The sequence below is a fragment of the Podarcis muralis genome, chromosome 14, assembly GCF_964188315.1.
Source record: "Podarcis muralis chromosome 14, rPodMur119.hap1.1, whole genome shotgun sequence".
Classification (NCBI taxonomy): domain Eukaryota; kingdom Metazoa; phylum Chordata; class Lepidosauria; order Squamata; family Lacertidae; genus Podarcis; species Podarcis muralis.
Genome location: NC_135668.1, coordinates 2,219,391 through 2,247,244, shown reverse-complemented (window position 1 = coordinate 2,247,244; position 27,854 = coordinate 2,219,391). Strand labels below are relative to the sequence as shown.

The following is a 27,854-nucleotide window of genomic DNA, read 5'->3' as shown; positions in this document are numbered from 1 at the left end:
TTTCCAGCATCCAGATGACCGAGAGGGAGGATTTGACTGCAAAGAAAGCGGGCGATTCTGCCGATTTGCCACGGTTCGCATGTTAATGAATGCAGCACTCCTGGCCCCGCGGAGCCGAGCTGCGTGGCCGTGGAAGAGCAGGTCAGCGGGAAGAGCTTCCTTGGCCAGGGGGGCGCGCGTGGGCCCCGAAGCCAAGCGCCCCATCCCGGCCGGCGCGGCGCCCAGAACCCGCAGCGCGGCGCCCGCTACTCACCAGAGCTTCCTCTTTAAGGGCATGAGGCTGCCCCGGTTGGAGGCGGTCACCCCGATGGCCATCTGCAAGACAGTCAGGTATTTCTGATACTTCATTTTGCCGTCGCCCCCCCGGTCCCTGCTGCGTCCCCGCCGCCGCCGCCACCGACAGAGTCTCTCCAGCCGCTGCATGCAATCATCAAATTTTTATTTCCAGGCATCTGCCGTCCCTGCGTCGCGCTTCTTCCCTCCTCCGCCTCCTCCTCCTGCTCCTGCCGCGCTCCCTCGCTCCCTCGCGCTCCCGCTCGCCCCCGCCTCCTCCTGCAGCTCCCTCTCTCCTCCCCGCTCGCCTCTTCCTTTCTCCTCCTCCTGCTGCTGCCTCGCTCTTTCTTTCTTTCTCTCGCTCTCCCTCAGCTAACAGGAGCTCCTCTTTCTCCTCCTCCTCCTCCTCGCCCACCTTTGCGATCCCTGCTCCTGTTCCGCCGCCCCCCTCCGGGTTCATTCACACGTGCGTACCTATCGCGTCATGATTATCCCGATTGCACGTGGGAATAGGCCAACCCAGCTACAACACACACACACACACAAACTCAAAGAAAGGAAGAAAATATTGGTGTGGTCTCCAGTGCAACGCTTTTGGATCATTTCAGGGGCAGAAGTGCTGATTCACACACATAGGCACATCAATGCCTTCATAAGGTGGTTTAGTAATGGTTTTGCATGTGAACAGGCCATCTCTCTCTCTCTCTCTCTCTCTCTCTCTCTCTCTCTCTCTCACACACACACACACACACACACACACACACACACGTGCAAGTACAAAGAGGGAGATGACATTAATATCTCCTCCAGTGTGATGCTTTGGAGCTTTTTGGGTGCCAGCAGTGGAAAGGCTGATTCACACAAGCAATGCTCCATAACTGCACCACATACAGTTCAACCCTGAACACCATTTCATAGAAGTAGGTCGGAGTTCAAAGAGGCTTGCTTGTTCGTGAATAAGTTTAAAGTTGCAAAATGAGGGATTATTTGCATTTGTGAACAGGCCACTCACATGGTCATCAATCCACTGTTGTGATTATTTGCACATGTGAATGGGCCATCTCAGATCAACCACCATCAACACTAAACTTTTATATCACTGAATGTCAACACAATGCGTTTAGGCATTTCAGCAATAACATATTGAAGGGGCTCCTTACACATCTGCAGTGCAATCCTAGGCACGGTTATTCAGAAGTACAGTGGTACCTCGAGTTAAGATCTTAATTCATTCTGGAGGTCTGTTCTTAATCTGAAACTGTTCTTAACCTGAAGCACCACTTTAGCTAATGGGGCCTCCTGCTGCCGCCGCACGATTTCTGTTCTCATCCTGAAGCAAAGTTCTTAACCTGAGGTACTATTTCTGGGTTAGCAGAGTCTGTAACCTGAAGCGTCTGTAACCTGACGTGTCTGTAACCCGAGGTAGCACTACTGTGTGGGTGTGTTTAAAGTATGGTTGTAGATGAATGAATCAGTGGCCACTATGCTCCACCTCCATTACTGAATACCAGTCACTGGGAACTGCAGGAGGGGCGAGCGCTCTTGTCCTCAGGTCCTGCTTGCAGGTGTCCTATGGGCATCTAGGTGGACCCTGTGAGTATAGAACACTCCACTGGTCTTGTCCAGCAAGCTCTTCTTACATTCTTACATTTGTGTGTTGATGTGGGAAAAGCCCCTCTTAGAATCATGGAATCATAGAATGGTAGAATTGGAAAGGACTCCAAGGGTCATCTAGTCCAACCCCCTGCAATGCAGGAATCTCAGCTAAAGCATCCATGACAAATTACCATCCTATCTCTGTTTTAAAAACCTCCAAGGAAGGAGAATCCACCCCCCTCCTGCAAGAGACTGTTCCACTGCAGAACAGCTCTAATCATCAAAAAGTTTTTCTGAATGTTTAGTGAGAATCTCCTTTCTTGTGACTTGAAGCCATTGGTTCGAGTTCTCCCTTCCAGAGCAGGAGAGAACAAGCTTGTTCCCTCTTCCCTGTGACAGCCCTTGAGATATTTGCAGGTGGCTGTCATATCTCCTCACAGTCTCCTCTTTTCCAGGCTAAACACACCCAGCTCCTTCAAGCTGTCCTCATAAGGCTTAGTTTCCAGACCCTTAATCATCTTGGTCTCCCTCCTCGAATTCTGTGCCCAGAATTGGACACAGTATTCCAGGTGTGGTCTGACTAAGGCAGAAGAGAGTGGGACTGTGACTTCCCTTGATCTGGACACTAGACTTCTCTTGATGCAGCCTAGAATAGCATTAGCTCCCCGCCCCCCGCTGCATCACACTGCATCAACTTGTGGTCCACCAAGACCCCTAGATCCTTTTCACATGTACTGCTAGTAAGCCAGGTGTCCTCCATCCTATATTTTTGCAGCTGGTTCTTCCTTCCTAAGTGCAGAACCTTACATTTGTCCCTATTGAAATTCATTTTGTTAGCTTGCGCCCAGTTCTCCAATCAGTTAAGGACATTTTGAATTCTGTTTCTGTGGCATTGGCTATCCCTTCCAGTTTGGTGTCATCTGCAAATTTGATGAGCATCCTCTCAATTCCTTCATCCAAGTTGTTTATAAAGACGCTGAACAACAACGGGTCCAGGACACAACCCTGTGGCACCCCACTTGCCACTTTCTCCAGGATGATAAGGAACCATTTTTGGGTTTGGTCAATCAAACAGCTACAAATCCACCTAAATTTACCTTGTTCATCCCACATTTTTCAGCTTCCTTGTGAGAATATCATGGGGGACTTTGTCAAAAGCCTTACTGATCCATGAAGTTTGTAATTCCGTCAAAAAATAAATCAGATTGGTCTGGCATGACTTGTTTTTGAGAAACCCAGGCTGAGTCTCAGTAATCACAGCATCCTTTTCTAAGTGCTCACAGACCAACTATTGAATTATCTGTTCTAGGACCTTTGCTGGTATCGATGTCAAGCTCACCGGTCTGTAGTTACCTGGGTCTTCTCCCCCCCCCCTTTTTGAAGATGGAGACAACATTTGCCTGCCTCCAGTCTGTAGAGACCTCACCTGTTTCTTCCCAGGTAATTAAGGCTGTGGTCTTAGTGGTTCTTTGTACATGTGAATGAGCAGATACAGGTAAACCACTACAGAGAGAGAGAGAGAGAGAGAGAGAGAGAGAGAGAGCGCACTGTTGTATCGGCTCCCATCACCTCCAACACAACTGGGGACTTGTTCAGATATTTTGGCTGCAGATCACTAATACATGCTCATTGTTCAATTAGAGCATCACCAATGGATGACAAGCATGCTTGAATGGGCCACTGTTGCAGATGCATACCCTGGTGGAATTTTCCTATTGTGTCCAATGCTATTTAACAGAATCTAGTTACACAGTTGCCAGTCAAAGAGTGTGCAATAAGCAGGTGAAAGTCATATACAGTGGTACCTCGGGTTAAGGACTTAATTCGTTCCGGAGGTCCGTTCTTAACCTGAAACTGTTCTTAACCTGAAGCACCAATTTAGCTAATGGGGCCTCCTCCTGCTGCTGCGCCACTGCTGCACGATTTCTGTTCTCATCCTGAAGCAAAGTTCTTAACCCGAGGTATTATTTCTGGGTTAGCGGAGTCTGTAACCTGACGTGTCTGTAACCCGAGGTACCACTGTATGTGGGAACCATCTCAGAGCCTGGAGCAAGTTATGTGAGACTATCATGAGACCTTAAGGACAATATCCTAATATTTATAAATAAAACAAATCTTTTTTAAAATGTTACTAGCCCACAACACCAATAATAATAACCCCAACAGGAATGTGCCTGAAACAACAACATTTGTATTACATATGTGTGTTTATTTTTTGTTTGCATTCAGTTTTGTTGTTTTTCTTTTTTTTTCTTTCTGTGTTTCTTTTTTCTTTCTATCTTTTGTTATTGTGTGTTAGTGAACTGTATGCTCTTGTTTAAATACCATAAACAAAAATATTATATAAAAAATAGGAGAAGAGATTCCAAGGGATTCTGTGCTCAAATTACAGGGAAACTGAGGAGGAGGCAGCATGATTTTGTTAAGAGTCCAGAGTTGAGGTTTGTGGATTTTACTAAAGGTTCCTATATACATATCTATACACATCCAAACACAGATGTACTCATACACATCAACTCATGAAGGGTTCTTCAAACACCCCCAACCCCTAATTCAAGAATGGTTCCTGTTCAGAGAAACTCCCTTTTAAAAAATTATTCTTGTCCTCTTGTTTCCCTCCATAACTCAGACTGGTCTCCTGCATTCCTTTTGCATTTGCGGCATCTCCCTCTGCCCTCCAAAGCCAATTGCTGACATAGGCTGTGAACACACCATATATTTAAAGCACATTCAAGACACACAACTCCCAAAGAACCATGGGAACTGTAGTTTAGCTCCACAGAGCTACAATTCCTAACACCCTCCATAAACTACAGTTCCCAATATTCCATGGGGGTGCTCTAAATCTATGGTGTGTACACAGGACCCCCCACAAACATACAGAGTACAATCCTATGCATGTTTAGTCAGATTAAAATCACAGATCACCTTCTTGCTTCTGAAAATGTTTTCTTAATTGTCTGCATAAGCCTAGGGTTGCCATCCATCCCTAAAAAACATGGTTGTCCTTTTTTGGAGAAAAGTGACCCTGTCCTGTTTGGACTTCAAACAGGATGCCTTTTTTCATGTATTCGAGTTCCTCCTCCTGCTGCTGCTTTTCAAAACTGTGTGGGCAGAGGGTGGGTCTGGTGGAGGAGGACAGCAAGAGCCTGAGCGGGTGTGTGACTCAGGTTCAATCTTCATTCGGCCACGAAAGTCTTAATGAATAACCTTAGGCCAGTGCTATAGCTCTCAGCCTAACCATTTTCATAGGGTTGTTGTATGGATGAAGTGTGGGAGAGGACCACATACTTTAAGGTCCTTAGAGAAAAGGGGGTATAAAAATGCAATAATACAGTCTAACATACCCCCCCACACACACACACATCTGTACATGGATAGCAGGAGCTCTAGGCATAAATTTAGGGCTAGCCCAAGATACTTTGCTGCCTGAGGCGGAATACCAAAGAGTGTCCCGCTCCCCAAGTCAAAGTATATAACACCCAAGACTGGCCAAGTGATTTTTGTCACCTGAAACTGAGGCCACATTCACAACATACACTTAAAGCACTATGATATCACTTTAAACAGCCTTGGCTTCCCACAAATAGGTCTGGGAATAATAGTGTGTTAAGGGAGCTGAGAGTTCCTAGGAGACCCCCCCCCCCATTCCACTCCCAGAGCCACAGTAACCAGAGTTCCCTGGGAAGAGGGATTGATCATTCTGTACAGCATGAGACTCTTGGTCTCAGGGCTGTGAGTTCCAGCCCCATGTTGGGCGAAAGATTCCTGCATTGCAGGGGGCTGGACTAGATTTCCCCAGGGTCCCTTCCAGCTCTATCATTCTATGATCTATGATTCTGCGACCTGTAGCTCTGGGAGGGGAACGGGAATCTCCTGACCCCTCTCAGCACCCTTAACAAACTATAGCTCCCAGGATTCTTTGGAGGAAGCCATGAATGTATAAAGTGGCACCACAGGGCGTTTCATGTATCGTGTGAATGTGGTCAGAAAATCTCACCCTGGAGTAGAACATAGTAAAAACAACCCGCTGCTTGCTGCTCTTTCATTAAGCCCCAAATTGGCTGCCTTATGCAGCCGCCTGACTCTGCCTTAGGCCAGCCGTGTTTTCATGCAGGCATTTAACTCTTACCTTCAATTGCACTGCCCATCCACACAACCCCCCCACACTGTTCAGAAACAAAGCTCTCCTCTCACTGCCCCCCCCCCCCCCGTGGTCACATAAAGGCTACCCAAGGGCTGCTTGTTTTCTACACACACCTTTCCCCACAGATCTCAGCATGACCTTGGTCTGAACCTTACACACGCAGGTCCTTTCAGGAGAGTCCCTTCCAGCAGCTTTCTCCTATGTGCCCAGGATTTCTCTCTCCTCTGCTCTCTAAAGCACGCAGGCACACAGAGACACACATGGCTCTGCCATTGCTTCCCTTGGAGCTGGTCCTCCATGCGTCCTCTTCTTGCCCTGCGCCTGCCTGGAGCTCCTCCAGCTCTGCTCCCCACCCCCACCCCAGCCACCCTCCCTCTAACTTTCCAAGTCCCCACTACCCTTACAGCTCCCCCCCCCCCGTTACCTGGGACCTGTGCTCCTTTGCCCCCGCTCAGCAGGGGGCTGCTGGGCTCCTCCCTTGGCCCTGTCCCATGAGGCTGGGGCTCTCCTGCTGCTGCTGCTGCTGCTGCTAGCGAAGAGCCATGCTGCAGCTCTGTCCCACAGCCGTGCCAGGAACCAGAGGGAGCAGCTACCTTTGCCACTGCCATCCTTTGAGGCCTGGCGCTGCCCTCTCCCCTCTGGGTCTCTGTCCTCAGCACTCCAAATCTCATTAGCGCTGAGAATAGCCCCATATTATTGTAATCCTTCCACTGCCACTACGATCACCTGTGCTTTGCAGCTATAACCTGAATGTGGAACCAAACAACACTTCAGCGTATGTAGCTCTCCCAGCTACGTGAACGGGTCTCTGCCATGGGTGGCTACTTTTAAAATTCATTTGCTGTTGTCGTCATTATAGATTGCCTTGAGACATATGTGTGGGAGGCATTTCATAAATAACAAATCATAATCATCTGTCTGTCAATCTATTCCTTTTATTATGGTTAGTGACCAGTACTCAAAGCAAGAGCTGTGTGGAAGTGTATAAAATGTTACTGAACAAAGCATAACAGAGAACCATAGTGATACAGTTAATGAATATTGGACTGTAGAACGCCAGCTACAGCAAGCAAAATGGTAAGTTTGCTACCATTAGTTCCCAGCGAGTTTTACACGTGGAACCTCAGTATTTAGCCACCCTTGAAGAGGTGGGTGCGTTCTGATCACTGCTTCAGAAAAGAAAGGTTAAAACTAGCCCATGAAAGCTTCCCTTTTAAGCTGCAAAGGGATGCACTCTGCTGAACTCACAAATGTGAAGAAGGAAGGCTAATATCTAATAAATATCTCCTCTCCTAGCATCTATACACATACCTAGTGAGTGTGTCAGCCACCTCCTGGGATTGTTCTGGCTGTGGATTTCCTGCATTGAGCAAGGCGTTAGGCTATATGGTCTCCCAAAACTCCACCAACTACAGTATATGATTCAATGTGTTCAGTTATTTTCTGTCCACACCAAGCTCTTGCTGTGTGGCTGCTGTCGCATGATGACAGCTCCTAGGAGCCACAGGGGAGAGCTGAGTGCAGGGAAGGAACCAAAGGTAGCAAACTACCCCAGAAGGAGCAGGACGTGTCCCCCACCCTTCCCCTAACACTCCATACACCCCAGGAAAGGCTTCAATGGGCCGGCTAAACCAGGGGAGGGGAGCTGATGGGTCTCAAACCCTCAGTGAGTTAGGGGCTTCCCCTGCATGTGAAGACAGGCTCCAGCAGTTTGAGTCGACAAGACCAATGGTAGGCCCAATGGTCAGGAAGGCAGTTTCTGCACGTGCTGTAGAGGGAAGTGAGGGGCAGGTGGGGCTTGTCAACCTGGGAAGGGAGCTCTTTGAGGAGGAGGAGAAAAACTCTGATCCTGAACTTCCGCTGCCTTGCAGGATATCTTCGGGAAAAAGCTAAGGAGTAAACCCTACACAAATCCGGAGCGGAGTCCCTAAGATGTTTGGATGGTGCCTTGTACACCTCCTTCCAGCAACTCCTGCAGCCAAGCATTTGCCCAATGTCTTGTCCTGCTTTCCTTTGGACTCCATCAGTGAGGCCAAGAGGAGGCCAAGAGGTCCTGTCATTTGGGCAGCCCAGGACCTCCATATATGCTGCCCAGGCTTGTGCCCCAGGGAGATCACTTTGGTGCTGCAAAGCAGTGATTCAACTTCACCCCTGGAGGCACACTCCATTGTCTCTTCAGACTGACGGATACCAACAACAATATTGTTTGTATCAGCAATATTGCATACTGAATTCTAATGGAAAGGTGATTCACACCCCATGATGGCATATACTAATTCAGGGGGAGAGTGCCATTGCTTATACAAATGAAAGGACACAACACAACACAACACAACACACACACACACACACACAGAGAGAGAGAGAGAGAGAGAGAGAGAGAGAGAGAGAGAGGTAGGTAGGTAGGTAGGTATTGGCAAGGTTTGCAGGACTGCAAGAAGAAAACAAAAAGGTTTGGAGTGGGAATCCCTCAAAAACTACCCCATGAGAACTGGGTGTGCTCAGTGGTCATGGAATGGCAAGAGATGGAAAACTGAAGGGAGGGAGAATGGAAGGAATCTTCCACACAGCAACATTTTGTTGTAGATTTTACTAGTTTTCTATAATACCTAGAGTGTGGTTTTTGATGCCATTTGAACACAGAGAAAAAAGAACCACTTCCAAATCCTATTTGCAGGTCACTGATAGGTCAGATTCTGGTTTTGCATGCTTGATTCATCTTGAAAAACCTTGTAAATTGTAAGGAAAAGCACTTCCATTAAAAACAGTAGACTGTTAAGAGTCCCACAGTTAATCAGATTAAAGTTACAATGAACATTAATGTAATAGGATTTGTTATAATCAGGAGCAAGAGAGGAATTGCCTTAATATTAGCAAAAGATGGCTGAGGGTATGATCTCTTGGAAACTCCTAGGGAGGAACAAGAGATGAACAAGAGCCATGCTGTTCTTACTACATGAAGCACAAACTATTTTTTTAAAAAAATATTTGGCTCATTTATTTATTTATTATTTTTGGATCAGTGGACACATTTGCAATTTTGAGAAAGTGTCATGGGAGCCTTTAGCAAGACTGTTCCCATAGGCCATAGCACAAAACCAAAAAATGGTTGCCACACCTAATAGAAGAAAAAGAGGCAATGCCACAGAATGGACTGGTTTTGCCCCCCTCCCCTGCCCCACCATCAATGTGGGGAGAAGCCTCAACATCAGCCACCACCGACTCACAGAAGGAAGTTCTTCCCTGTTCAGAACAGATAGGAGGGTGCGTGTCCAATCCTGGCATCCAATTAAATGGAGAGATTTTTAAGGTGGCATGGATAAAGGTGTTTGAGTGTATAGTTCTGCAGAGTGGAGAAAAGTCAGGAGGTTAAAATCTCTCATGCAGCCCCAGCTAGGCAGAGCCCCCCCCCCCCCAATCAATGTGCTTGCATAGGAGCAAGCTGTTACTTAACCGTTGTGATGAGCCAGTTCTTTTCATCGTAAAAATATTTTTAGTATTTGTATTTGTTTCCTTTCTTTAAAATATTTATATCCTGCTTTTCCATCATTGACAGTTAATATGCCAGACAATTACGTATATTACAATCAGCACAATTTTCAAATACCTTAAAATAAATAATGCCTGATCCTCCACTGCTCCTTGGAGTCTTCCTATTTTGAACCCACTCCTCCGTCTGATCCAGTTGAATTGAAAGCCATCTCTCCCTTCCCCACAGTACTGCATCCAGGTCCTATGGCAAGGCTCCCTCTGCAGCAGCCCCTTTCCTTCATAAATCCACCTCTTCCCTGCAGCAAGTCTAGAAGGCTCTCCTTAGTGGTCCCCCTGCGTGGGTGGGGATGCGCTCCCTGGGCAGACATGCAGCTGTGGCAACCCATGACGCCAGCCTGTTTCTTTTCCCACTCCCAGGTCCTAGAACCTCACTGTCTAGAGCTTGATCCTAGCTGAGACCTGGCAGACTGGCTTGGAACCTTCTCCAGACCCTCCAAGTGCCCCCATTTTTCAGGGACAGTCCCAGATTAACAGAAGCCATCCTGTTTTCTGATTTGATCCCAGAATGTCCCACTTTTCCTTAGGACAACCCTATTTTCATCAGGGAAATGTTGGAGGGTATGGAGTTATGCGACCCCTGCGGGCAGCCCTCTATAGGGAAGTTTTTAAATGTTTAATATTTTATTATGTTCTTATATATTGTATGTTGGAAGCCACCCAGAGTGGCTGGGGCAACCTAGTCAGTTGGGCAGGGTATATTTTTATCTATTATTATTATTATTATTATTATTATTATTATTATTATTATTAACATTTCAATTTTCAGTGGAGAAATGTTGGAGGGTATGCCTTCTCTCAGCAACATTTTACACAGACTGAGAAAACTCAGCAGACCACGTACCTGACAATGGCACAGGATTGGCTTACAGTGGACAGGTGGATTGTGGCCTGATGTGTCCATATTCCCTGGGGGTGCAAAGAACTGGTGCCTGACATTGTAGACTGCATGACACACAGCACAATCACATGATCTGAGTATGAATAAATGAGAAATATTATCCCATTGGTGGTTGTTTGATTGGTTTTATTGATGACCTACCCATCTGTTTTGGTTTTTTGCATTTTACTTGGTATGTTATTGTTGGACACCTTGAGCAATATTTGGTGGAATGGCTGGGTACAAATTTAATGAATTGGTCAATCAATTAAAAATGCAAATCAAAAATTACAAAAGATATGTGAAGTATTTGCTGGTGCTCAATGAACCTTGCAAGGTTCTCAAAATGTTTTTTTCTCCTTGAACAGAATTTAACTTCACTTTTTAACTTTTCTATTCTTTTTTCTCTTCTAATCCACACTACATACACTTAACACCTTTATACTCTTTCTGTCTCTCTGAATCTCATTAGCAAACTTTATTCTAGTAATCAGATTTTAAAAACTTTTGATCCCTGTTGGCATTTATTAGGGGCAGGGGGAAAATCCAAACATTTATTTTCTACATTTTAATTTGGATGCTGTGTATATGTGTGTGAGAGTTGTGTGGGGTTTTATTAAGGAGACCTTGAAGTTTCCCAGTAGCTCTTCACATTCTTGCCATTAAAGACAACATTTCTGTCTCCAGCCTTTCAGAACTTGGCTGCAATCCAGTGTATGGTTATGCATGTTTATTTCCTAGTGAAATCAATGGAACTTATGTGCATTCAGTTGTGTAGCAGATTGTAGCCTTTTGCATGCAACCACAGTGAGCCCGCTGAGGAGCGGAGGGCAGAGACAGCACAGGGAATCATGCTTTGCTTATTTACAAGGCCAAAACAGGTCAATTCTCCAGCATTTCCCATTTAAATGGTAGCAAGGCAAAGAGACCTGTTCTGTCGTACACCTCAGAGAATTACTGTCAGCCAAAGCAGCCTATACTGGGCTAAAGCAGGGAAGGAGAACCGCACACACACACCAAGCCAAATGCCATGTGGGGGGAGTAGTGGGGGGTCTGCATACTGGCAGTGGTCAGGGCTAAAACATCCCATTCACAGACATGCTCACACACATCAGAAATACCACACACAGTGGCATAGAACAGGTTGCAGGTGCGCAAGGCAGGGCAAGTGCTTGTGCCTCCCAGTAGACTAGGCAGCTGGTATGGAGGCGCGCAATGGGGGAGCACACATGGAGGGTGAACAGAGCCTGCCTCCCACAGGCTCCTCCCCCACTGCCTCCATCCACCTGCCAAGACAGTAGGAGCAAAACCCCTTTATCGATCTATTTCCTGGAAGTGAGTTTTACACACAAGCAGAGCATTAGAATCTGGGTGCAGCTGGTTTTTGAAAATATGATTCAATTTTCTTTAAAAGCAGAGGGGGACAGATAAAGAAGAGATCCTTTTCCCAGAGGAGTCTGTGAATTCTGAATGTGGATAAAGTTTATAGGGGAACAGCAAAGAGAACTTAGAACTGAGCATGGATTTTTATGGCGGGGAGCAAATGCAGAGATGTCAAAATGGAGGATGAAAACAAAAATGTAGCCACAGCCAGCTGCTGCCAACTTGATTGCAGGTTTATCAGACTGGCAGCCAGGAAAGGAAGCAAGCAAACTGATTTATTCACCTATTGTTATTAGTTAATGCAACAGCCTACAATTTCTCTACAGCAGCAAATGTCTCTGTGCCAATCTTTTTTTAAAAAAAATTATCTGCAGCACTGGCATTCAAAAATGTTTTCAGTATTTGTGGCAGAAATAGTTTGGGCTTCAGAAACCACCTTCTTATGATCACATGTGATCTTGGTTAACAGACAGCAGTGCTTGATGACAGGGGTGCCAACTTGAATAAAATATTTGGGGGGCAAGTATGCCCCAGCCCTCATAACTGATCACATGACACAGCACACAGATATCATCTGAATGCCCGTAAACTTGGGGGCAGCCCCCTCAAACATTTCATTGGCAGGGCCAAAGGGACCTTGGCCCCTAGAAGTTAGCTCAAATGCTTGATGATAGCTTTTGGGGTGCTTGCCCAGTCGTCCTCACCAGAATCTCTGCCTGGATTGTGGCAGTGAACTTTTTAACCAAGGGTGATGATGAACTGCCAGCTCATCTGCTGGGTCCAGCCCCCAAACCTATTTAAATGACCTGCCAAGGACCTTCCGAGATTTTGCCACCACCAGCAGAATGATCTGCAGTAGGAATCACATCAAGGCAGAGAGGTCAAAATCCTCCCTCCCAGTCCAGTGCCCAGTGGCGTAGCGTGGGTTGTCAGCACCCGGGGCAAGGCAAGTAATTTGCGCCCCTAACCGCACCGCACCGCACGCCTGGCACCCCCCCCCCCCTCCACAGTGGGCGGCGACCCGGCGGCTCGGAATGGATTTGCACAGCCAGCACTGCAGTGAGAGAGAGTGAGTGAGCCAGGTAGGGGCAGAGAGCTGCGAGTGCGAGCGCGCGCCCCCAGATGTTGCGCCCGGTGTGGCCGGCCCCCCTGCACCCCCCACGCTACGCCACTGCCAGTGCCGGGAGGGCAGAAGCTGTGGAAATGCGTCTCCTTGGTTCTCCTTCCAGTCGGGAGGGGAGAGATCTTCCAGAAAAATGAGACTCCCAGGCCAGTTAGGAAGGGTGTGGTTGCTATTTGAAGTACCTCAGGAGTGGGCTTGTCAAAAGTATTAAGCTGTGACACCTATGTAAGAACTAAATTAAGGAACAGAAGTGAAATAACTCAAAATAAACTAAGCTAGTCTAGAAACTTGTAACATCTAACTGAAGAAGAGTAATAACTGAACATAAGCAACTGAGGTTTAAAAAAAGCTGTGTGCTTACTACTTCATTTAGAGGCCTGTAAGAAAAGGTAACGCGGGTGCGTTACTGTAAGAAAAGGGACGCGGGTGGCGCTGTGGGTAAAAGCCTCAGCGCCTAGGGCCTGCCGATCGAAAGGTCGGCGGTTTGAATCCCCGCGGCCGGGTGCGCTCCCGTTGTTCGGTCCCAGCACCTGCCAACCTAGCAGTTCGAAAGCACCCCCGGGTGCAAGTAGATAAATAGGGACCGCTTACCAGCGGGAAGGTAAACGGCGTTTCCGTGTGCGGCTCTGGCTCGCCAGATGCAGCTTTGTCACGCTGGCCACGTGACCCGGAAGTGTCTCCGGACAGCGCTGGCCCCCGGCCTCTTGAGTGAGATGGGCGCACAACCCTAGAGTCTGTCAAGACTGGCCCGTACGGGCAGGGGTACCTTTACCTTTTTAAGAAAAGGTAAAGGGACCCCTGACCATTAAGTCCAGTCTGTTAAGTCCAGTCATGGACGACTCTGGGGTTGCGGTGCTCATCTCGCTTTACTGGCCAAGGGAGCTGGCGTTTGTACGCAGACAGTTTTTCCGGGTCATGTGGCCAGCATGACTAAGCCGCTTCTGGCAAAACCAGAGCAGTACACGGAAATGCTGTTTACCTTCCCTCCGGAGTGGTACCTATTTATCTACTTGCACTTTGACATGCTTTCGAACTGCTAGGTTGGCAGGAGCAGGGACCGAGCAACGGGAGCTCACCACGGGAGCTCACCACGGGGGGATTCGAACCGCCAACCTTCTATTCGGCAAGCCCTAGGCTCTGTGGTTTAACCCACAGTGCCACCCACATCCCAAGAGGCCTGTAACATTCACTAAATTTAGTATAATTATAAAAGAGTTAAACTGTTTCCTGGAACAATTTTATTACCTGACAAATCTTTTGTTCTACCAACTTTGTTCTGTAAAATAAATCTTTCTTATTTGTTCAACTTCTGCCTGAGTCTCCAAGTATCAAAGTTTTACTTCACACAAAAAACACAAGATGGTTAAAAACCATGGTGGTTATAATTAATGAATGTTAGGAGGTTGTTGGAAAGAAGTTATTTGGCTTTAGTAGAAATGTTATTAAGAATTAAGTAAGAATAGATTGATTATGGTTAAAGGGTAAAATCTAAGGCTAAATGGTGTCAAGAAGAAGTTTGGATTTAAATTTGAGAAAGAGGGAAAGGACTTGCTGAAATAATTAATTGAACTGGAATACAAAGAGGGAGGTTTGAGGAAGTCAAGGAAATAAGCAAATGTAAAATAAGGATATGAAAACATGGGTTTTTTCTTTTTATTTTTTAAATGTTTGTGTTTTTAAAATGCTTTTGTCTTTTTTTGTTTTTTCTCAATATTTTTTTTCTTTTTTATTGTAATTTTTTATTGTGTGTCTTTCGTTTCTCTGTATTTGTTAAACTTTAATAAATATTTATATAAAAAAAAGCCATGGTGGTTATAGAGTAGAATATCAAATTATAGGGAGGGGGATCCACCTCAATTGGTAGTAGCGGTGCGATCCGCTACACCCCAGAAATAAAAAGGGCTAGAAGTTTACTTTTCTTTTTAAAAGAGGACTGAAAGTTGAAGGAATGGCCCTAGAATCACAGTGAGAGGACTTGGTCCTGATGTAGTCCTGGTCTTGTAGCCATCTTCCACTAGGAATGGGGTGGAAATTCAACTCAGTTCACATTCAAAGGCAAACTTACTGTCTTCACACTTTCTGAACACAAGCATCTTTCAAACTTTACACTTTTCAAATTTTGGAGGGCTGTTCTCCAGACAAGTAATACAAAAATTCATATTCTAAAGTGTGCATATAAATGCATATGTTTATGAAAGTAACATACAAATGGCATTATATTGAGGGGAATTGCTTTGCAAAAATGTGTTTTAATAAGAAAAAATGCATTAAAATATATATATGGAGAGAAATTTTCACTAACATATTAGTGAATTTTCATGAGGACTTTTCTTTTGCTCACAAACTGATGTGGAAATGTGGAGAACACAATAAGACTGCAAAACAGAAAATGACTTATTAGCACAGAAAATGACTTACTAGCTCAATCTACATGCCACAGGCACACTCCTGCTCTCACTTGGAAATTATTGTGTTTGTGTTAGCGTAATGAACACAAACACTATGTGATCTTGTCCAGCTCTCAGAAGGGATGAAGAGGTGCATTGCGTTGGGGTTGGGTTGGCGCCCGGTTTGAGGGAGCTGGTGATGAATTACTCGTTGGTGGGGATGGAAGTCACGAGAGAATCCTGCTGACTCTGTTTCTACTAGCCCTGGCGCTGTGGGATCTTTTTTCTGTCTTGGGTTTGGTGGTCCCCTGATCACCAGCATCCACCTTAGAGCCAAGAACCTGTTCTGGCTCCTTAGCTGGCAACACTGTGCTTCTCACTCCATGTCCTGGTCACTGCGAGACAGCAGTGGGGTCATGACAGCAAAAAGGGAAAACATCTTTTTGACTTAGGAAGGACTACAAGGAGAGAGGGAGGGAAAGAACTCTCTGTATTTAGAACATTCCCTTGATCTCCAGGAAGGTATGTCCCTGGCTGGAAGGATTAGTGTGACCATCACATAAGAAATCCTTGGCTAATTCTGAGGCACTGCAGCAGCTACAAAGGCTTCTCAGCGCAAACCGAGATTAGGGCAAGAGGTTAAATTATTTCAAACTCACAGGATCCTGCTGATCCCAGTGCCAGATGTCAAAGCCTGGACACAGTTACCTACTCAACACATTGCACAAGATCCCCATATTACCGTCTTGTCAATAAAATTGGGAGGGAGGAGAGTTAAATTAAAACGCACACTTGACACACACACATTTGGTTTTAAAGTGGTTCTCTTCTGCTTTTTATCTTGCTTTAATAAGCAGTGGCCACACCATTATAACAGAAAAGCCTTGAGAGTCTCTAAGGCTTTTTGAGCCATCCATGAAAATTCGTGCAAGAGCAGAGAACAGGAGGTGTGCCTTGCAACCAGAGATGAAGCATGTCACACAAACACACAAAAGCATAAGTCTTTTGTCCTGGGCAGCGGATCTTCTCTCCCTCCTATACATGTAAACAAATAAAGGCAAGTTGCTTACAGGATAGCTGAGTGTGCTACAAAGGGCAGAGCTAGTGAGATGCCAACCATCTATTACCTTAATTTGCTCAAAAGCCTAAATCTGCATATGAAAACCTATGCAAATAAATTACATATGGAGGAAAAGTTTTGTGCTGAAGGCCTGTGTCTAGGATCTTGTAAGTGCTGAGCAACACATCTGCAAACACACATAGCAGCCCTACACAAGCCATTGCAGAGACAGGCGGCAGCAGCACCCACACCCACACAAAGGGAACAGCTCCTGTTTCTCCACCTAATGGCTTTTGCTACTGCAGCTTGACAATGCTAGCAATGAAAATTATTCTTTCAGGATGAAGGCTCCACCAGGTAAGCTTCAATTTGCCAGACATGCATGTGCTATTTAACTTGCCCTTAATTTGGTGCTGGATTAAAATAGATACTTTGAAACTTGGTAATGTTAGGAATAAACTCTGGATTTTCACCAAAAAAGCAAAAGGGAGACCTTTGTAATAACCTTGAATTTTTGGCATATTCTAAACTGCCAAAAGGAGAAATTTAAGGCCTGTTTCGAACAGAAGCACACACAGACACACACACACACAGAGAGAGAGAGAGAGAGAGAGAGAGAGAGAGAGAGAGAGAGAGAGAGAGAGAGGAAGGAAGGAAGGAAGGGAGGAAGGAAGGGAGGAAGGAAGGGGGGGTACACAAATGCCATCAGTACTTGGGGGGAAATGTTTAAACTGTTACAACTCAGGCAACTTTCATCAGAATGTTCTGAAATCTATCATCTTATACCCTTCTTCAGACAGATTAACCACGTCAAATTTCAAGCTACCAGGACAAAAATGTCCTTGAATGTATGATGAAGAAAAATCGCAGGCTATGTAAGAATACAGTGCTGTAAAAGCCAGCTGCCTTAACTATACAGCTGGTCACAGGGCTGTGCAATTTGCACCGTAAACCTATATTGGTTTTATTTCAGTTCACCTGTCATGGGTTCCCGAAAAGCTTCTTCTGAGAACTGTAGCTGGGTGAGGATGCAGAGAAGAGATCAGCATCCACCTCCACAGAAACTACAGTTTCCAGGGTTCCCTGCTGTGAAGGAAAGACTATCAAATTAAATCCATTCTACTTTGAGGTGCAATAACATAGCAAAGGTTTGCTGGCCACAGAGATGGCAGGAACTACATTGTGAATTAATAATGGCTGAATGGCTTGAAGCCGGGAGACTCTGGCACAACAGTGTAAGGGCTATTTCTGACAGCTAACAAAAGGAGATGACCCTTTCTCAGAGTGAGTTCCACACTGCCTCTGGATTAAAATGTGAAGATCTCCCAGCTCCTTTGCTGATTTCCAGGACAGCTTAGTCATGCCAAAGATACCACAGGATCAATGAAGCCCAAAGAAAAAGGAAACATCAGGCCTCCGGAGCAGAACACAGGTTGCTGGGGGTGTTCCAGTGATGAGGGGAATTGTGCTTGGAGATAAGATGGCCAAAGCAAGCTCAATGTGTCAGTCCTCTCCAGGGACACTGCTTAGTCCTTTAAAAGGCTCTGGGTAGATACAGATTTGCATAACAGTTTCATATGCTGATTTATACTTGTAGGTGCAAATTTAGGATGACTTGCAAGGGAATGCCACTTCATAAGCAAAGTTAGTTTAAAAAAATAAAAGCAGTGGAAGAAGGGGCAAAAGAACAGGGGCTAAGGCCCCCTGGGCCATCCCTATAATACCCTTCAGCCCTCTCTCGATTGAAGAAAACTTCTTTATGCCACTAAATTGTGTTCTTTAATCTTTCATTTCCAGATCCACTGACTTCCCGAAACCAGCAAACCAGCACTTCTAATTTCTAGCAGAATTTTTACCATTTTGCAAAGAGAGAGCTTACCTAATTCTGAGTGTGTCCCTGTAAACAAACAAACAAAAACTGATCTCCTTTACATGTCCAGCCTTGCTCAGTACATGCCCAAAGCCAAATGTTCCAAACATAAAGGCTCATCTTCCCTTTTCATCGAGGCCAAAGGGCTGAGGGCACAGACAGCAGCACCTCATCTCAAAGGCCGAGCGAGAATCCCCTCGACAAGGTTTGGATTGCTGTCCCCAAGGGAGCTATATTACACAAATAATTACCCAGAGATCAGAGACGAGACATGCAGAAGGGAGAGATCAGCAGTTTCTTCTTTGCAAAACAGTTTTGAGGATGCAAAGAGACTTTGGAAAAGTTGTTTGATGAATGACTTGAGGGGAAGCTGATTTGGTTCACAAACGCGCACTCGCTTCAGTGTGCAGCACCCCCAGCACTAACTTTGGTCAAACTTTAAGGTCATATCAGGACGTTGCCCAATACATCTTTTGTAGCTATAGAGAGGAATAGTTTCAGTGAGACATGACTCCATAGGGCAGGGGTGGGCTAGGCATTTTTTTCTGTTGAGGGACACATTTTAAAATGCCAGAAGTTGTGTCTGTGGCTGTCTGGTCTTGAAGAGAGGTTCAAGCAGAGTCATTTTGGGGGAGGGGGGTTCAGGTCAAGGGTTGGGTGGTTTTTGTTTGCTATGGTATTTGACCAACCATGTCAATGTTCGCAGACATTTGTTTCCTTCCACTCATCTGTTCACCTTGTATCTTGGCTTGCTTTTGTCAGCTCTCATGTCAAGGGTCACACAGAACTCTAAACATATCTTCAAACAAGTTCAATGGCTGGGGCAGGTTCCACCGGGGGGGGGGGGGATGCACTGGGACATCTGCTCTCAGTGATCACGGGGAGGAGGAGGAGTTACGCTAAGACCAGACCATGTCATTACCGAGGAGGCAGGTTTAGTTGTTGTTTGAAGACTATCCCTGTCTCCGGGTCTTGACCAGAAGGAAACAAGAATCAACCACATGACCTGAAGGTGCTGTTGTGCAATGCCAGGTCAGTGATTCATAAGACAGCTGTCATCCACAACATTAAGATAAATTCAACAGAGTAATTTTTTTTTGATGGATGTAAAAGTGGAAAACTGATTTGAATGGTTATAGCAAAATATGCAGGAATGTATGATACATAAAATGAACCATGGAAGGAGAAGAAGGGAAGTCATTGGATATTTCAAAGTTTGTAAAATGTTTAGTTTGAAATGTAAAATTGAAAACTTAATAAAAAATATTTTTTTGAAAAAAAGCCTTGCAAAAGCAACACAGGCTTCTTCAGCTTTGATGTGTTCCTGTATCCTTGGGTTGTACTTTGGGTCCAGCCTCCTATTTTGCCCCTCAATCCCAACCTGCTCTCTGGCCCTGACTTCTGTCTTCATCTCAAATTTAATCCCCTGGTGCAATTACTGGTTCCCAGTTCATGGCTCATCTTGAGTGGCTTACACCAGGATGCATTGGCACTTAGCCTCTCAGACAACAGGGTTTTTTATTTAAAAAAATCCAACAGCAGTACAATATTTCTCTTGTGTGCTCTGCAGTACCAGTGCAGTGGAAAATAAACAACTACTGTTATTTTAGTGCGCCTTCACCTCCTGACATGAAGTATTTTACTTCTGGAGGAGTAAAATGCTGGTGCTGAAATGGAAGGTATTTGTAGGTATGACTATACCCAGAGAATTCTCAGCATCCTCACCAAACTACAATTCCCATGATGTGGGATGAAGGAGGAACCATGATATAATCTTGTAATTCATTTAACATGTAGTGTAGAATTGCTATGGAAATTGAATGATTATTCATGTCCGCCATTTATATTTGCATTTAGCAGAAGCTAAAGTTTTAAAAAGCTTACTTCACTGTTTGCTTTTAATTCCATGCTCAGGTTCCAGCTTTTTATTTGGTGTTTACAGCTGTCCAAAGCAGGGAAATTTGAGTAGCCGCTATCTGACATGTTACCTCCGCACTGTACGAACATATTGTGATTTCTGCAGCACTGAGTCAGCATTCTGATGATTTAGCATTTATATTCCCGACAGCTGTTTATTCCTCTCAATGTAATTCCAGAGATAGATGTCCAGAAGGGATTTACTGCCCCAGATCTATCAGAAAACATATTTAAGATATTTGGTGGTATTTAAATCATAATAAAAGCTATTATTCAGTAACATTAGGGTAAAAGGGGGGAGGGTCAATATTGACTATTCTCTTGAAGACTCAAAAGTTGATTTTAAAATCCACAAAACTAAGGTCTTTTTTACGTCAGATCCTTAAAATGGCACTCCCTGGGTGCACTGCACCTGTGGAGATAAACTGAAATCTAGTCTGATATGTTTGTTTTGAAAAGGGGGATTGCACGAACGAGTGGGAAACTAACAAAATGGATGACAGTCAGAGTTATGGAATGGCTTCCTTATGAAGAAAAGAATAGGCACCACTGAACACAATGGGACTTCTTCAGAGTAAAAAAGAACAAATAGGAGATGGCGAGTCAGTGCTGAGATGGCCCTTGCCACCCACCATCAAAGCTTCTTTTTACATATTCAACCTGAAGGAGAACAGCCATGTGTTCTGAAGAAAGCACTGCAGCTGGACTCTCTGCAGACATTATCATGAATGTGGAAAAAGCTGGGGTGGAGAATATCTCTGCACAGCTACTCTCCGACTTGGTGTTTACACCAGAATGAGGCTCTGAAAGGGTCATTTTGAAAGGGTTAACAATAGGCTGCAGACCTATAAACAGGAACTATAGCTGAGTGGTAAAAGTACCATGAATTTTGCCTTCAGCAATGGCTGGCTTGGCTTTGTCAGAAGCTGAGAGGAAAGGAGGGGCCGTCGCTCAGCTGTAGCACACTTGCTTTGCATGCGGGGATGCCAGCTTTATAGCTAAGCCCCCAGCAGCTCGTCTAAAGGACCCTGATGCAGGTAGTGGGCTGTACCTCTGTCAGAGACCCTGAAGAGCTGCTGGCAGAGAGAGAGAACAGTCCTGGGCTAGATGTGCAAATAGTGTGATCTGATACAATGCAGCTCCTAGGTTCCTAATCTTGCAAACTGCCTCTCTCTCCACCTGCTGCTCCCTTGTGCACAAATCCCACCCCCACATTTCTCTGTATCTGTTAACCAAGGTTTACTGTTACGAACCATCATTATGATTAAAGCTAACACGGGTCCACTACTCTACCACCATTTGAAACAAAGGTAGAATGCTTATTCCTGAAGCTAGGTTCAGCTGTGAAGGTGTCTTTCTGCAGTTCAATGCATGCATCTGGAAACTGTTTGTGATCTCCATTTCAAGACAAGAAAGAAGACACTCGTACAGTACATGGTCCACCCCCCCCCCAAGTGTAACATGTATGCAGCCAGAGTAGATAAAACAGAAACCCTGCATGTAAGCCTGCTCTGCAGATTTTATTCTTATTAATATTTAATCAGTAATTTCATCTTCCCCCCTCCCTGAAAGCTCAGTGTAAGGTCATTGCCCAGTTCTATGCAGAAGTGAACCAAAGCCTGGCCGCCATAAGCTTCCAATATTTGTATAGGCATAAATCAGCCTCCCCCAGCTGAGTACCTTCCAAATGCTGGACTACAACTTCCATCTTGCCTGGGGCTGATGGGAGTTGGAGCCCAGTAGCATTTGGAGGGCACCAGATTGGGGAAGGCTGGTGCCAGCAGAGGGACCATTATCTAAACCTCATGGAAAAACCTAACAAATGTAACTTGCAGAAGAATAGAATGCAACCTGCAAAGTTTTTTTAAAAATGCAAGGAAAAGTGCCAAATATTCGCTGCAGGATCATATACCAAAAATATCTTGAGGAAGTGCAAAAGCAGCTGACATCTTACTCTAGGTATTCCTGGTACTTCCACTTTACTAAATTGACACCTAGTGAGCCAGGGGAGTTCTTTGGGTCAGCTTGCGACACGGGGGGGGGGGGGAGAAAAGCTGCTCATTGGCAAACAAGCATTAGCTATAGGCGCCGAAGCAAGCAAAGCTTTCAAATGTTGACTCAGCTCTCTTGTTCCAGCCCACCAGACGGGATCCAGTTCATGCACTGTTTCTGCAATGTGCTTGCTGTTAACATGCATTTGATTTTGTGCATTGCTATCACAATATTTTATTTTCATGATGAAATAAGAATGCAGGTCAGCCATCCAGCGCACAACTCTTGTCATCAGCTAGAACAAAGGCCTCCTGTGAATTTACCTAAATCCCCTTTAAAACATCCCCGTTGCTGGCAAGTACTGCAACCTGTGAGAGCAGATTCCATAGTTTAACTGTGCACTTGTGAATGAGATGCTCTTTGATCTGCCCTGCCTTTTCTCTTCCATCATGCAGCATGGCCACAGTTCTAGGATTATGAGAGAGGAATCAACCTTTCTCCATGCCCACTTTTGCCACATCATACATGTTCTTGTACACCCATATTGCGTCCTCCCCATACCTAAAAAGTCCCAAATGTTGTAACCTTTCTTCACAAGAGCATTGCTCCAGCCTCTTGATCATTTCTGATGGCCTTTTCTGAACCTTTTCCAACTCTACAATATAGTGGTACCTCGGGTTAAGAACTTAATTCATTCCAGAGGTCTGTTCTTAACCTGAAACTGTTCTTAACCTGAAACACCACTTTAGCTAATGGGGCCTCCCGCTGCTGCCACGCCGCCGGAGCACGGTTTCTGTTCTCATCCTGATGCAAAGTTCTTAACCTGAGGTACTATTTCTGGGTTAGTGGAGTCTGTAACCTGAAGCGTCTGTAACCTGAAGCATCTGCAACCCAAGGTACCACTGTACCATTTTTGAGGAAAGGCAACCAAAACTGTACATACTATTCCATACGTGGTCACACCACAGATTTGTATAATGGCATTATGATATTGGCAGTTTTATTTTTAATCCCCCTTTAATAATGATTCCTAACATGGAATTCACCTTTTTTCTCAGCTAGGTCAATATCTTCAGCGAGATAACCCATCAGTCTCATGCCTGAATAGTAACCACCAGTTTCATTTCCATATATATGTGAAATTAGGATTTGTTTCCCAATGCACAACATTACACTTGCTTGCATTATATTTGCCATTTTACTGCCCATTCACCCAGTTTGGAGAAATCCTTTTGGAACTCCTCACAATTTCTACTTGTTTTAACCACTCTGAACAATTTGGTATCATCAGCAAACTTAGCTGCTTCACTGCTCACCCCATCTCTAGATCATCTATGAAAATGTTAATAATCACAGAGAAAGAAGGCACATTTTACCACATGTGGTGGACATGCAAAAAAAAAGGGGGGGTATATTGGGAAATTATTTATAATGAGTTTAAAATTACCTTTGTAAAAAAAAATGTTTAAAATTACCTAAAACCCTGAAGCTTTCTTACTAGGTATTTTAGGTCCAGAAATACCTAATGATCAGAAGAGACTATTTATGTATGCTACAACACCTGCGCAGATGCTGCTTGCCCAAAGATGGAAGGACAATCTACCTACAAAAGAAGAATGGCAGATAAAGATGATGGTCTATGCCGAACTGGCAAAAATGACCCAGAAAACCAGAGATCAAGAGGACAATAAATTTAACAAAGAATGGGGAAGTTATTTGAAAGAACTCTGTAACCAACTGAAAACATTGGCAGGATTTTGAAAACACTTGCAATGAAGCGAGAACTATGATAAGAAAATGAGTTTTAAGAAAATATGGAGAATATGATACAATGCCGTTTGAAAAGAATATCTGGGGAAACCATGGGGGGGGGGGAGTTCCAGGATTCTGAGAATCCTGTTTTAAATAATTATGATTTATGTATGATGGTAAATGTTAAAAGTGAAAATGAATTTTAAAAATGTTTAAAAAGAAGTTAAAAATCTCAGGTCCTAATACTTATCCTTGGGGAGTCCACTTTCCACATCCTTCCATTGGGAGAATTGTCCATTTATTCCTGCTCTCTGCTCTCTGTTTCTTAAACAGATACTGATCCATAAGAGGCCTTTCTATCTTCTTCCATGAGTGCTAAGCTTACTACTCAGACGTCCTTGGTGAGGTTGTATCAAAAGCGTTTTGAAAGTCTGAGTATACAATATCAACTGGATGACCTTTATGTATAATCTTGTGGAGAAATTTCAGAGAACTCCAAAGGTTAGGGAGACGGGTTGTACCCTAGTAAAAGGCATGCCAGTTAAGCTTCAGCAAGACTTGTTCTTACGAACATAAAGGTGGTGCCAGAACATACCAACACCCACAGCCCTATCCTAACACTCCACCAAGCCAGTAATGTTGTTAATAATACTGACAACATTGTTTATAGACCTTATATGATTACACCCCAACACAAGCGTCAGAAAGGTGCTTGACACTGTCTCACTGACCCTCCCTTATCGCAAGTGACAGAAGGGACGGCCTATTTTTAAACAAGCCCCCCCCCCCCCGGCCAGCTGAGACCAGGACTAACTGGCTAGGAACCAAATGGTCCATGTTACCCCAAACAAATACCTATATAGGCTACTTTCTGTAATCTATCCCCCATTCCTCAGCCCAGTTCTAACTCTAATCCCCTTCTTCCTCCACCCATCACACTTCAACTGAAGCACAGGGAAAGCTATTACCAAGTAGTGCCTCCCACGAGGGGCTTGCTTTTCAGTCAGGAAGCAGAGAGGCAGAAGGGAAGCTGCAGATTTCAGAAGAAATGATTATTGGAAAGAAAACACAAACAAAGACACCTCACGAGATTACCAAGGTAAGACCAACCTGGCACCCATCAAAATGACAAATAAATTATAAAGAGGCCTGCAAATGAGGCAGAAAAACAGAAGTCTCTGTTGTGGGGGAAGAAAACGTCTGAGAAATTAAAGGACAGGTTTGATACCACAGTGATTTGGGCTATAGCAGTGGTGGCGAACCTGTGGCACGTGTGCCCAGGGGGGCACTCAGAGGCCTCTCTGTGGGCACGCGTGCTGTCTCCCCAGCAGGGCCGTAGCCAGGGGATGAAACTGGCGCTCCAGCACTGCAGGAGGCTCCTGGCCGCTTCCAGCATGGTGCCAGCGCTGCCAGGGCACCGTTTTCACCCTCAGGGCCGCGCCGGGGGGGGGGGGTAAGAGGAGGGCTTGTGCCAGGAAACTGCCACTCCGCCCAAAGCCTGCACCTCCACTACTCAAGTCCACCTGCCACCACAGCCAAGCCTGACGGCCGCCTCTGAGCTGGCTCCGCCTCCCCACCTTCATGCCTGGTTGTGCCTGACCTGCCTTCTCTGCTCTCAGGCGCATTGAGAGCCCTGGTAACCCTGGTGGGCGAGCGAGGGGCTGAGCAGGCATCAACTTTTGATGCGCCAGGGCCTCCCACCAGTCTGTTGTTCCTACTCGGGAGTAAGCCGCCTTGAGTTCAGCAAGGTTAGACAAACTATCAGCATGCGTACAACAGCAAAAAATCATATTAATTGTTCAAAAGCATGCCAAATGTAAACTTTTACCTTTCAGTAAAAAGTTGTTTGTATCATTGAAAGCTCTATTGTTGTGTTTTTCTTTTAAGACAAAAGATGTTAATGTATGAGTTGCTTTTTCTAAACTAAAATGTCAGTATTCAGGTTTAATTGCCGCGTTGGCACTTTGCAATAAATAAGTGGGTTTTGGGTTGCAGTTTGGGCACTCGGTCTCTAAAAGTTTTGCCATCACTGGGCTATGGGGATGGGCACTCTGTGAATGCATTTGAAATTAGTATATATGATAATGGAAGCAAGATGTGGTTCCTTCATAGGCTGAGTTACAGTCCAGGATGGCATCTGGGGGTTGTGCCAAAGGTTTAATGAACAGTGAATTTTGAGGAGCAATTTGAAGGAAGATGTGGCACCACGTAGGTATTCTGAGAAGCAGCTCAGAGATGACTCACATGTGTGAAACAGGGGCCATTATGCATCACACACCACAGGTAAAGGTAAAGGGACCCCTGACCATTAGGTCCAGTCGTGGCCAAATCTGGGGTTGCGGCGCTCATCTCGCTTTACTGGCTGAGGGAGCCAGCATACAGCTTCATGTGGCCAGCATGACTAAGCTGCTTCTGGAAAACCAAAGCAGCGCATGGAAAGGCCGTTTACCTTTTCACCGGAGCGGTACCTATTTATCTACTTGCACTTTGACATGCTTTCGAACTGCTAGGTTGGCAGGAGCAGGGACCGAGCAACGGGAGCTCACCCCGTCGCGGGGATTCGAACCACCGACCTTCTAATCGGCAAGTCCTAAACTCTGTGGTTTAACCCACAGCGCCACACACCACTATTTCACTCTAGCCCAGGCACAGGCAACCTTCGGTCCTCCAGAAGTTTTGGCCTACAACTCCAATAATCTCTAGCTAACAAGACCAGTGGTCAGGGATGATGGGAATTGTAGTTCAAAACATCTGGAGGGCCGAAGGTTGCCTATGCCTGCCCTAGCCACTAGGCCTCATGTCTCTTTTATCTCTGTTATATCTAGGGTTCATTTTGGTCAACACTTTGCTGACAGCTGCTGGGCATTCTGCAAAAGTACAGAGCAAGTGAGGCCCCAGCCAGGCATCCACCCTCTTAATTTGCTCAGAGATTTCAATATGTAGCTATAAATATAAATTAGCGTATGATTCCTCCCCTCATCCTGCAATTCAGCCCAGGGGCCTTGTGCTCAGAGCCTTTTCAGCGTCTGCATTTACACTGTGGTTGCTGGCAGCCCTTTCCCCCCTCAGCCCCCCTCTCCTGGCACGGCTTGAACCTTGACATTCACCATCTGTGACAAATGGTAGACAAAGGAAAGTCTACCAGGAGAAGATGGCAACAGGGAGGCCGGGTGGTGAAAATTTATTTAGGTCACTTTTGAATAGCATGGCATTTCTGATGCAAACCAGTGCTGGGTCTGCTTAAGAAATGTTACATTTCTCTTGAGAACTGACAGGTATTAGCATTCAGTTAAGGATGTTAAATCTTCACCACTAAAGCACAGGCATCCGCAGGGACACACACACACCTTGCTTTTCAAACGAACTAGTTATATATTCTCCTTCTTTTGCCCTCTGGCTTTGTTAAAGCCCAATAAGAATGAACTAATTTAGAACATAAACACTTCTCTCCCCCCTCCCCTCATCTGAGACTCCACTTACATGTAACGCCTAGAGAGGAGTCTGTGCAGGGGAAAGCAGGGTTAATGCATCCTGTTTAAAAAGATTAAAAACATTATGTTTAAAAGGATTATATAGCATTTCAAAATTTAATACCTTGCATAATCTGTTTGTGGACTTGGAGATCCTGGATTTATTTGTTTGCATAGCTCTTTACAGAATACAAGAGGGCAGGCCCCTGCCCTGAGGAGTTTACAATCTCAAATTCAGCATGGGGTGGGGTGAGGGACAGAGGGAGGGGAGCCAGGGAAAAACCAGCCTAATAGACTCTGGTCCCCAGTTCTGGGAAGACCACCTCCTTCCCTGACGACCTCCTCTCAGAGGGGAGGCTCCTAGTTGTCCCCCTGCCCTCAGAAACTCTGGGGTGGTGATGCCCCGGAGAAAACATGTGCTCAGCCCTAATGTGCAGAACTTGCTCCCTGCAGAG

General features: G+C 45.3%; 1 protein-coding gene across 7 annotated transcripts in view; it reads right to left on the bottom strand.

Annotated features, from left to right (window-relative positions):
- Nucleotides 1-27,854, bottom strand: part of TJP1 (tight junction protein 1) — a 324,709-nt gene that overhangs the window by 275,341 nt on the left and 21,514 nt on the right. For 2 of the 7 annotated variants that reach the window (XM_077918889.1, XM_077918892.1), the window contains exon 1: nt 254-438. The exons of the other annotated variants lie outside the window; for them this stretch is intronic. In XM_077918889.1, coding sequence (XP_077775015.1) covers nt 254-423 — 170 coding nt within the window. In that variant the 5' untranslated portion in view covers nt 424-438. Of the gene's footprint in view, nt 1-253; nt 439-27,854 lie in introns of those variants that run through there. 7 annotated transcript variants of the gene reach the window in all.